The 12,165-nt window shown below is 40.9% G+C and overlaps 1 protein-coding gene across 2 annotated transcripts in view; it reads left to right on the forward strand.

Moving 5' to 3' along the window:
- The window catches only part of stx8 (syntaxin 8), a 46,271-nt gene that overhangs the window by 28,844 nt on the left and 5,262 nt on the right, over positions 1-12,165 (forward strand). For both annotated transcript variants that reach the window (XM_044189799.1, XM_044189801.1), the window contains exon 7: positions 5,558-5,659. In XM_044189799.1, coding sequence (XP_044045734.1) covers positions 5,558-5,659 — 102 coding nt within the window. The remainder of the gene's footprint in view (positions 1-5,557; positions 5,660-12,165) is intronic.

A 12,165-nucleotide genomic window follows, 5' to 3' on the forward strand; every position in this document is an offset into this window, starting at 1 on the left:
TCCTTTTCCCTATCACTGCTTATTTTTATGTCTCTCATTCTTCGCAACTCTCCCTCTCTCTGTTCAGTGAACAATAATTAAAACCTAATGAGCAACATACTTTCACAAGTGTTATCTGGGCCTGCTTGTTGTGCATGCTTTGGCCTGACAATTTTTTGCCGTTTCCTTTTCCCCCACTTGCCTTTGTAGGTCTGGATAATGTATCACAGCCCTGCAGTTCTTTAAAGACCTTGGATCTGGGTTGTTTTGTTGTTGAATCAAACAGTCCACTAATTGCTCAGTGTGGTGGGTTGTCATCATTTTGAGTTCAAATGAAGGAACTGGACAGGAGAGGCCAGCCCAGCCTTCAAAGTCAGGCCATGGTACTACGCTGGAAAATGGTGGATTGTTCCCTTCGGGCTGGAAGTGAGTCATTGCCCCACATGAAGGGGTTCATGTATTTTGGGGTCTTGTTCACAAGTAAAGGTAAGATGGAGCATGAGATCAACAGGCGGATTGGCACCATGTCAGCAGCAATGCAGACATTGTACTGGATTGTCATAGTGAAGAGAGTGAAGAACTTGATTTACTGGTTGATCTATGTTTAACCCTCAGGTATGGTCATGAGCTTTGGGTAATGATCAAGAAGGGGATCATGAATACGGATAAGTGTTCAAAATGAACTTCCTTCACAGGGTGGCTGGGATGACCCTTGTGGGATGGGGTGAGGAGCTCAGAAATCCAGAAGGAACTCTGAGTAACCGCTGGTCCCTTGCATTGAAAGGAATTAGTTGAGGTGGTTTGGGGGTGTAAAGTGGATGCCTCCTGGAAGTATTCCATGCACATCCAACTGGGAGGAGCAAACTAGAGGGATTACATATCACATCTGTCCTGGGAATGCCTTTTTAATCCCCATGAAAAAATGGAGAATTAGCTAGAGAGAAGGAAGTATGGGCTACCTTGCTTAGCCTGATACCACCGTGACCTGGACCCAGATAAGTGGCAAAAATGGATGGATGGTTATTTCCAGTATGAACACACTTTTGAACCAATATCCACCATTGTCCTGTGAAGAGGAGACTTTTCCTTCACCTGGGAGTCGGGGCAGCAGAAGCACTGTCAGCTTGGTCGTTATGCTACACTTAGGAGACCTTGTATAGAAGATCTGAGGACCCTCTATGGGGTTACAGAATCGGATGTTCACAGTTCACTAATTCAAGATGGAGCCAAGTTGCAAAAGGCATTATAAGTAATGAGTTGAATTTCAGAATTCAGTGCCAATACAAGGAAGCCAGACCGGAATTGTATGGAACTGCTCCCAAATCTTTATTTGTGTATATATATATATAGTCTGCTGGACTAGTTGTAACTGAGTTATAGCTTCTTGAAAATATTACAGTGCATTGCAAGAGCTGAGCTAAGAGGAGACAGCAGCTGGGAGGGGTTATTGTGTCTGTGTGACACCTTCAGTCCAGCTATGAGGCTGATGGGTGGGTATGCTGTAAACATCCAGAAATGAAGTGGGGATTGCTACATCTGCCTGTGTACAGCCTGGACTAGTGGTAAACAAACTGTAAGTGACTGAAGACAAAAATCCATTTTCTTCCAGTTCGTGCCTTGGCCGCATAATAATCATTTAACCCAGGCCAGCAGCAGCCAATCCCGTGGATAGTAGGTATCTGTCCGTGGTTCCAGATGATCTGACAGCAGGGATGGAAACAGACCTGTTAACTAGTTAGCCCCCAGAGAGCAGGATGAACACATAGAGAGGCTGTTTATATAAAAGATGAAAAGTATTGAAACAGAAATAAAATGGCATTGAGATTGCACAGAGAGTCAGCAGCATAAGGGAGTAAGTGACGTCATATGAGAGCAACATCTGTCTCCTATTGGTGTGTGTGGTGTGTGTGTGCTTCAGGGCCCTTTACACAGAAGGGCCAGGTTTTACGTACATTTTTTTGTGTGAATAAAAGGCACTGTTGGTAGCAGAGAAACAGAACAGAGAGCGGGCATTCCTGTCTCTTACAGACTAAGTATTTAGCAGTTACCACAGGCTTACATGCTCTGGCAGCATGTGCTACCTTAGTATTCTAGAAAAAGTTAAATTTGACCATGATAAAATGTAAATTGTATCTTTTTATGTACATTGTTGCATATACCCCTATATGTATCTATCAGTTCTTATATTTACAATTTTATTTACCTAGTTCTTTGTTCTTACAAATTACCCACTGAAAGCTGAGTCACTGGGTAGCACAGAGTCAGTATGAAATAACTACCTTATTCAAATGAGTTTACCTTCCATTTTTCAGACTTGAACTTCTGGTCATATGGAATTGGTTTTACAGTCAAACTGTCTACTGTATGCGGAATCTATTTTCTAAGCCTCATTTTACGCAACAGCATCTGCAGAGGGCTTAGTCCAGCTCTCTGAAAATGTTACTGAATGTCTCACTGATTTCAAAAGGGAGAAAGTATCTTCTGGATCCTACATGAAAAGAGATACCAGTATCATTTATGGACAGAAAGTCAAAGGTGTCTTTTGATTGTGCTTCTGATACCAATATTTTTGACAGGCCCTATCTGTGGTTCAACTGAACTTGGATTGCCTAGTATTGTTTAGAGCTGCAAAATTATTGCCAGTCATTATACTACTACTACTACTACTACTACTACTACTACTGATAGCTCTGCCTCTTGGCTGCCAAATAATTGTTCCTGTTTTCACAAAACCATCCACCAATTTTCACTTGTTGTTTTTGTTTGTTGTGGAAAGAACACAACAGAGACTATGGTAACGAGTCCCTGGCCCAAAGAAAGCTTGCTAATGGCCTTGTGTTGTACATGCAGTAGATATAATTAGAAAAGGGCATAGTCGAGCTCTTCCACAGAAAAAAAAAAATCAATTTATTAGGATGCTGATATATATTCAGTCACTGTCCACAGTGGAGACAGACAAGTTTTTTCTCTGTTAAGATCCTGGACACACCTTCACTTTCTTTTTTCCCCCAAGTTGTTACTCATTTAACAAGTTATGGAGATAGTGAGCACTTAAGCAGTAGTTTTTTGTGTTTGATTATGTTATGTTATATGTTTTGGCAAAAGCATTCTGAGGAATGTGCTTAAAAAGCTGCATAGTTATTAAGATGAGTTACTATTATGAACTGCAGACTTTTAGGAACATGTAACTCCATAGATTAATGCTGTTTGTCACCAGCAATGATTTCAAAAATAAGACCATAAAAAGAATTAGAATTCACATTCCCATTCCCATTCATTTAAAAAAGGAACAGTACTTATAAATTAAGATTTCGAGGGAGGGCACACATTGTCCATTGTGCTTTCTAAAGCACCTCTAAAGCCAAATAAGCATAACTGAATGCATCTTAAAGCAACTGGCAATGAAAATTTGTGTTGATTTGCGCACATGCCCTGCTCTCCCATACTGTGGCTTTGGAGGTTTATCCAGTGTAAAAGCATTTTAAACAAACAATGCTTGCCTGAAATAGGGCCTTCTTTGTGGTCTGGCAGATCCAAGCCAGGACCAGCAGCTGTCATACATTGAAACAAAAGTTCCAATAGGAAATTGAGAATTATGTTGTCAGAGACATGACTTGATAACAGGGTGAATTGAAGGACTATGCACGAGAAAAGCCAGTGCCTTGTAGGGATACCATTCTGAAAATTTAATTCAGCGTTTCATTGCAGCTGTAGTTAAAGGTCATGTCCTAGTGCTGCTGCATCTTGAGAATTCATCAGTGAATTGAGATGTTATTGCAGGACCAGAATTGAATCAAGAAACTTGGCATTAGCAAACCAAAAACATCCTTTATGACTAGTTGGAGTGGCACGCAGCACAAATGGTTCAGTGTCTACACCCCTTCCCTGCCAATAAAGGAAGAGGTTCTTCCTTCTAAATTGTTGCCTGATGCTTCAATGATGATGTGGGAGTCTCCAGGGACACTGTACATACGGCCTTCTCACGTCTCCCATCTCCTTGTCCTTGCTCCTTCACACTCTGGCCCTCCAAACTGACATGCTTTACTTTCCTTCCTTGAATTATTACCACATCTTAATTATCTGATGTCAGCCAAAAAACAGACTGTCTTGTCAAGCGGTGATGAAACATGTTTTCTCACCACAGTTGTGCTCATGAAGACAAAGATTGACAAAGATTCACTCACCTGTGAGAATCCGGTCATGCAGCCCAGTTTTTTGAACAAAAAAAGCTTAGATCATACTGACTGAGTACTATTTTACCATATAGCAGCAGCAATAAAAGGTTGTTCCCTCCCTGGACAAGACAATCTGTTTAACTTGGCACTGAGCTGTGGTTTGTGGATGAGTCTAGCTTCCCACCCCTGTAAAACTTCCATTTATCATAGGCTGATAAGTCTGTGTTTCCTTTTCTTTGACTTGGCCTTGGTTTCTGTTTCACTGGCCTATTTATTTTTCAGTCACTTTTTTTTGTTTTGTCTTTTTCAATTTAGAAGGTTACTGGACAGGACCTATCATCACCGTTGGAGTAGTAATAAAAAACAGGCCGCAAATCTAGATCTCCAAACACACACGATTAAGATGAACTGGCCAATTTGAGTTCTGTATCATAATTAATCTTCTGATTTTATGAGAGTAATGAGCCATGTTATTGCTCACATATTTCTTAATGTACTTATTCATAATGTTGTGTCATTGTGGCAGTTGGAATGATGAGAGTGACAGATAGATTTCCCTAACAGGAAGATAAGATGTTTGCAGTTAATTTTGTTGTTACGCCCACCTCAATATACCTGTGTAAATTTGATGAAGTAATAGTTAAATTAGTTTATAATTGTTTCAACTAACTTGTAAGTCAGTCTAGGGTTGCATTTGCCATTTGTGACTGGGTTCTGACTCGAAACCACAACTCCAAGTTAATATTATCTCTAACCAGTATCTCATTTTAACGCCTAATCTTAACAAATCAAGAATTTGGAAATCTTTCAGTAGTTATCTGTTTTTGTTGTTGGGCCAGACCTCTTGAGATGCCATGTCAACACAGTGGCTAGCGCTAACAAATCACACAGGTTTCCATCTGGATGACCTTCAAGTCAGGAACCCCTACTGAAGGACCCTAGCCACAGAGCCGAGCCAAACACACACACACATACACAAAACACACATTCTCTTTCTTTGGATGCCCAGGCATAGTCCCTGAAGCCTGGGCTTACGCCTTTAAAACTCATGAACAATAAGGGCCTGATTAAATCCAGAATAGATTCAGGAAGTAGTGAATCCATTTGAAAGCGCAATGGGTGCTTTCACAGAGCCCACTCCCTCCAACACCACCACTCAAGTCTGTGTGTTGGCAGTCTCTGCCTTTTGAAGTTGTTGACTGCTCTGATGTCAAGTCCTGCAGTCACTTTTTCATTTTGGGTAATTTCTTTTACTACACAAAATATATGGGAGGTTTTTTATGTAATAAAATTGAAGAAATCTAAAACACACAATGAAGTCTTAATAATGGCAGATATCAGCATAATACAAAGCAGAAATTAACTTTATTGACCTTCTCTCCTCTCTTCTCTTTCTCTTTCAGAAATCATCGACGACCTTTCACATCTTGTTGACAAGACAGATGACAGGATTCGTAATGAGACACGAAGGGTGAAGCTGGTGGAGACAAAGTCAGCCTCCTGTGGTGAGCCTTCCTTGTTTTCCTTTACTATGGAGCATCTTAGTCTAGTATCAGGGACCAAAGCATGCCTGATATCTGATCTGTGTCCTTGAAAACAAATCACAATTAATCTGTTTATTTCTATGCCCAACCAAGCATCAGGTTTCTCCTGTTTTTTCTTTTTCCTTTCTGCAGTTCACAGAGCACATGTCTAACAGATTATAGATTTTATAGAGGAAATAACTTTGGCTCGTGCGCTTCCCTTAGACAATATGTAATTTGACATACAAGGCCCATCATGTTAGGTACAGCTATACAAAGTTAACATCTTTACCAAAGAATGGTGCTTATTGGAGCAGAAAAAATTATGCTGATGGGGACAAGCCCTCTTGGCACAGAGGATGTGGGTGGTGAATGGTGGGTGGACTGGATCTCTCCGTCACGCCTACCTAGTCCTATGAGGAATCCTCAAATATGTACTGAAGATTGCAAATAAAGCCCTAATGGCGGTACAGGAGGCGCTTCAGCAGCGTTTTTCTGTCATTCGTGTCACACGCATCTGATGGAACAGATATGCTCCTATTTTAACCAGTCCAGCTGTCCACACTGTGCACTATATGCATGTAAACACGGCCCAAAGCGTATTTTTACACTTTAAGAATTTTCTTCTGTTTTACGCGCATAACTACACTGATTGTGTGTGGGGCTCTGAGTGTTACCAAAACGTAACCTACAACTCAATATTGTGCCTGAACTCATCCTGTGTAAACACACGGAGCACAGAGGCTGCTGCTCTGCTAACATGCTGCTCACGCTACACCTTCTGTGTAGACATGGGGTGAGTCATCAGCCTCTGTTGCTAATCTCCAGATTTTGGTGAATTGAGTTGTTCACTGAGAGGCTTTGTGGATGCATGGCCCTCCCTCGCCATTACCAGAGATCTGCTTCAGTTTGTTTAACTTTTGTTTTGTCGGTTACAAAAAGACTTTGCTTCTCTTTTTTTTTTTCCTCAATAGGTAATGCTTTTCAGAAGAAAATGGCTGCCATGAGAGGTGTGTTAGCTGGCTAAAGCCAATCTATGGAATGTGGGAGCTTGAGCCAGGCTCAGTTTGCCCAGTGAAACGCCAGACAGCCTTGCTATGGCAAAGGCTGCATTGTTGTGCTAGGAGACCTGGCTAACAGGCAGTCTGACAGAAGCAGAGCAGGCAGTAGGAAGGTCAGCCCTCTGAATGCTTCATTCTGTTGGTCTTGTCCCCATGGTGCCTGAGCGTGAGTTTGTTTGAAGATCCCAGAGCTCAAATTGTGTTAGAATCAGGACTCTTTCTTGCTGTCTTTCTTTTTTGTTTAACTTGTTCTTTTGCCTCCCCAACTCCCTCCTCAGTTCCAGGCTGAAGAATATTCATGGGGCATGTGTGTGTATGTGTTTGCCTGTGTGCACCTGCATACACATGCATCACATGTGTGTATCGTGCATATTTTTTGTAGTGCACAAGTGTTCACACAAATATGTGCAACTGTATTTGCAAAGTATGTTCTTGTGCATGCTTGTATGTATTGGAGAGTGTGTGTGTGTGTGTGTGTGTGTGTGTGTGTGTGTGTGTGTGTGTGTGTGTGTGTGTGTGTGTGTGTGTGTGTGTGTGTGTGTGTGTGTGTGTGTGTGTGTGTGTGTGTGTGTGTGTGTGTGTGTGTGTGTGTGTGTGTGTGTGTGTGTGTGTGTGCGTGCGTGCGTGCGTGCGTGTGTGTGTCAGACCTTCTCTGTGAACGGAAAATTCCCCCATGGTCTTCTTCAGTCTCACCTTAATGCCTTTTTTTCATTCCTTTCTGTCATCCCCCTGTTCGTCTCCTGAGTTGTTTGACACTCGTCTTTGTGTCAAGCAGAGAAAGAATTGAAAATACTACATGCCACAAATTGTTTGGAGGGCTTTCCCTCTTTCTCCATGGCAGTGTGTTTATAATTCCATAGCTTTAAGGCTTTATTTATTTTTTAAACCACCTCTCATCCAAAGCCGGCGTTTGGTGTTATGTCTCAGCAGAGTCCTTGTAAAGCTGGAAATGTCTGGCTTTGACAGGCGAGAGCATACTTAACATAACTATCGGTAGCTACCTCGATGTAAAAGAGACATCTTAGTTTTTACAGACCAGAACTGTGCTAAAAGCTGGAAACATTTCCAGAAATTTGAAAAATGTTCTTCACTTTAGGATTTTCAGTATTAATCGCCAGACATTTGCACTCTTGAATTGGAGGCAAAACTGTTTTGTGTGCATGCATGCACCAGCGATCTCCAAAAAACAGTTAAAGCTAAGCTATTGGAACGTCATCTCACCCAAAGGGAAGGACCCACATATTGCTCGACCATGGTTCCTATGGCATACTGTGCATGACTGATGGCCTGTAGTGTTGTGAAACATCCATTGTGTTGAAACATACTGGATTCTTGTACAGCACAGGCTTGTGGAGACAGCTATCCTCTAAATCTACACAAGATTTAGACTTGATTTAACTGCATTAAAGCAGTTCCTAAGTTGAAATACCTTCATTATTATTCAGCAACAGTTACAAAGGGCTTTACAAAAAGAGACCAGTGGAAAAATAAACAAAACATAGACACAAAAAGACAAAAAAACACATATATATTTTTAAGAAAACAATGCTTTTTCTTTTTGTTTTTGAACCAACCTTCTTTGAGATTTCAAAGAAGCTGAGGATGCACAAGCACAATCACATTTATAAACTGCACGTCAATACTTTTTGAGTACCGAAAGTTGTTCATATCATCTACTGTTAAAAAATTTGCATGGAAATGCCTGGTCAGATTCTTAGTCTTGTTGATGTATTCTTTAATCAGATAATTCATAATTTTACTAATTTTAGACAATGTTTTATTTAAGATTTTGCAAGGCTGCTTTGTGTTGAGGCAAAATTAAACACTAATACGTTTGAGGAGTTTGTCTAATTTTGTTAAACTGAAAAAAGGGATTTGGTAAGAATAAACAAAACAAAACATGATTTATATTCCTTAAAGTAAGGGATCGAAAAAAGATTTTCAAACAGTAAATACCTTCTTTTTTTTTACCGATGGTCCAATGCTGTCACTTAAACGAGCTAAGCCTGATTCACAGACTCATTACCACTTGTTTTAGATCATGTTGGTGGGAATTGAGGAGTGGAGGCTTTGAGTTTGGTTGGATTAGTGTGGCAGATTAGTCTACGGGACCAAAGGGTCTCTTGGTGAGTAGTGTGAGTTCCCCAGAGCATCACCATCAGGCAAAATCAGTGCTTGAGTAGCCCATCTCAGCAGAGCTAATCCTCAGTTTGAAGAGGGCCACTTCGGCAAACCCCATGAATCCCGCAGGTGGCTCGCATTTCAAGTAGGTTGGTACTGTTTGGCCTAGAGGGGATGTCTAAAGACATTGTGGGTGAGGAGCGGCATTTGACAGTGTTGGAAGAAGAGCATGTAGCTGCAGTAACTGAGTCTTTAATTGTGAGTCAGGAGTTGTCAAGGAAACACTAATTTTGCTCAATAGGGAAGTCTAACTTTTAAAACTCTGTCTACTTTAATCAGTTAGATCTTTCTTTCCAGCTCTTGTTCCTCTTATTGCCCTGACACGGAATTCTGTTGGAAACCAGAAATGGCAATTGAATATGTTTCACATGGTTGATTGAAAGGATTGCTTAAAGTAATGCATCCTGCTAATGATGTTTCCACATCTGAGATTCCTCTCAGTGAGTGGCAAGTTCAATAAAACTTGCCTTGAGAAATCTATAAATATTTGAAACCCTTTTTCACATCTAATTTTTGCCTGGGTTTCAGTGAGAACAATTTAGTCCTAGTTATTGTGCTTACACCGCAAAATTACACCATATGTTTTTTTTCTACCACCTGAATATCTATTTAATCTCTTTTATATTACCTCATTAAGGTAATTTATTCGCAGACCAGTGAGGTAAATTGCATGGCTGCAAGAAAATATAAAAAATATATAAATATTTTCAAAGAAGAATTTTTAAGCATGCTAGCGGCATGGCTCTATAGATTGCAAGGTTGGTTGGTCCACAACTTTGGTCCAGACTAAAATATCTGAACAACTATTTGATGGATTCCCATGAAATTTGACACAGACATTCATGGTTCCCAAAGGATGAATCCTACTGACTATGGTGATCCCCTTGCTCTTCCTCTAGTGCCACTGTGAGGTTCAACAACTATTGGATGTAATGTATTGCCATGAAATTTAGTACAGGCATTAATTTCCCCCCTCAACAGTGTAATCCCTTTTGCCTCATTTGCCTCGCTTGGAACCATTCTTTTTTAGTTATCCACTGACAAAAGTTGTGGATAGCACCTGGTACCTGGTACCTTGTTTAGTATCACCTCAGTCGAGGTTCCAAGCAAGTTGAGCTGATACTAAATGGTGGCGTTAGAACACTGCAGACCACAGAATCATCACTAGAATCGTCACTTGCGAGACACGGGACATCCTGCACAAACCCACCTACCATCAATAGCAAATACAATTTTTTTATTCCCTCGACCCAGATTTTAAAAATGGCAGCCCGCAAAACCACACTTTGGTCAACTGACGAAGTGCAGACGTTCCTCTGTTTGGTTGCCGATTAAAAGATCCAGCAAGAATTTCTGTGTTTGTGTCGCGTTGAAGATGATGCCACGGCAGTTTCATGCAGCGTCACTATGACCATCAGCTAAGAATCCCACCTACTATCTGCAGTGAAAAACAAAATCCAGAAAAGAACAGCACTGGTACCAAAAGAAAGTCGAGCTGAGCCATCATAGGGTAAAAATTTCAAATTGTCTAATTCTTTGGTTTATGGCCAAATGCTTTCAAACCAAATAAATTCCCATCAACCTCAGATGTACTTTGTTTAATGTTAATTTGCAAATGTTAGCATGCTAATACGATAAACAAGATGTTGACCATGGTAAACATACCTGCTTAACTTCAGCATGTTAGCATTTTCATTGTGACCATCTTAGCATGCTGACGTTAGCATTTAGCTGATAGAACCGCTGTACTTAAGTACATGGCTATATACTCTTAGTCTTGTTGGGTTCGGACTAATGCTCACACTATTTTTGTTGTTGTTGTATTAGAAAAAGGGCACCCTGGTAGCTCACCTTGTAGAGCACGCCCACCATGTACTAAGGTTGAGTCATCGCTTCTCTCTCTCGCCTCTTTCCTGTCTCTCTTCGGCTGTCCCTATCTAATAAAGGCATAAAGCCCGAAAAAATAATCTTTAAAAAAATTACAATTAAGGATTACATATGTTTAGATGTGTATCTAATATTTGAAGCCAAAAACCATTAAAAGTTTTTGTCCTTTTAACCTTGTTAACATAAAATGTGTCCCTTTTCTTTAAAGGTCATCCTCGCCTTTTGTGATCCGAAAAAATCTTTGAACCATAAACAGGGGGCATGGTAGGGAGTAGTGAGGGAAGTTCAGGCGTTGTCTCAGTCTGTCCAAGGCTCTCACCAATTATTCGTTTTCTCTGTGATTTGTCTTACTGATGTGTCTGAAAATTTCTAAGATGGGATGAACCCAGACTCTGTCCCCCAAAGCTCCTGGGTGGTCAGTCTATCAGCAGACACCAACTATCTCCCTCAGCATCAGTGTCACACCAAAGCCCTAATCTATTTGGCAAGCAAACGCCATTATTGTCATTAGCCTCTGGAGGCCTCATAAGGGTCAGGAGTGGCTTGTTTAGTTACTGAGGCAGACAGGGTTGTTCTAAGGAGAATAGGAGGGTGATGGTCAGTTCGGGTGTCTAATGTGGCTTCATGACTGACTGTTATATGACATTAGAGGGTGTGAGAGCCTTGCTTCACACTAACTAACATATGCGTATGTTATACAGCTCAGCCTTTATTGCTATTGTTGCTATGGTGTTGTCAAGTGGAGTTGCTGACAGATGTTGGACCAGGCTAAATGAAATTCTGATGTCTGAATCTAATGTGGACTGGGTGTTGCTTCGGTATCGTTTACAACCAAACAAAGATAATTGCTGGAAATTTGTGTGCAGTGTATTTGCTTTAAGCATGAGGCTTTTAAAGAGCCATCACAAAAACTATTTGAGCGTGTGTTTCTACTTTGACATTTATATTATGCTCACATGTGTAAGTTATCAGGAGGAGAGGTCCTGTCTAGACCAGTGATAACTTCTAACATGCATGTCCTGCGGACCTATGTATGACCACCTTCCCCTCAAACAGAATAGAAACATACTGTAGTCAAAGAATTAACTATATGCAGAGAAAGAGACAATCAGTCATAAATACCTAAAAGAAACAAAAGAGGTAGATGACAAGTCAAAAGTGATGCAAACACATCTGGACCCCTTACAGCCATACCCCAGATCCTGGCAAAGAAACCAGCATTGGCTCTACATTTCTTCAGACCACCACACCACCACTACCACCGCAAGCAATTAGTTCAGCATGGCTTATATCTCGCCCTGTCTCTCTCCCTGTGGGAAAGACGACCAATTAGGCCGCGGAGGGTAACGCAGGCGGAGA

Source organism: Siniperca chuatsi, linkage group LG3 (genome assembly GCF_020085105.1).
Source record: "Siniperca chuatsi isolate FFG_IHB_CAS linkage group LG3, ASM2008510v1, whole genome shotgun sequence".
Classification (NCBI taxonomy): domain Eukaryota; kingdom Metazoa; phylum Chordata; class Actinopteri; order Centrarchiformes; family Sinipercidae; genus Siniperca; species Siniperca chuatsi.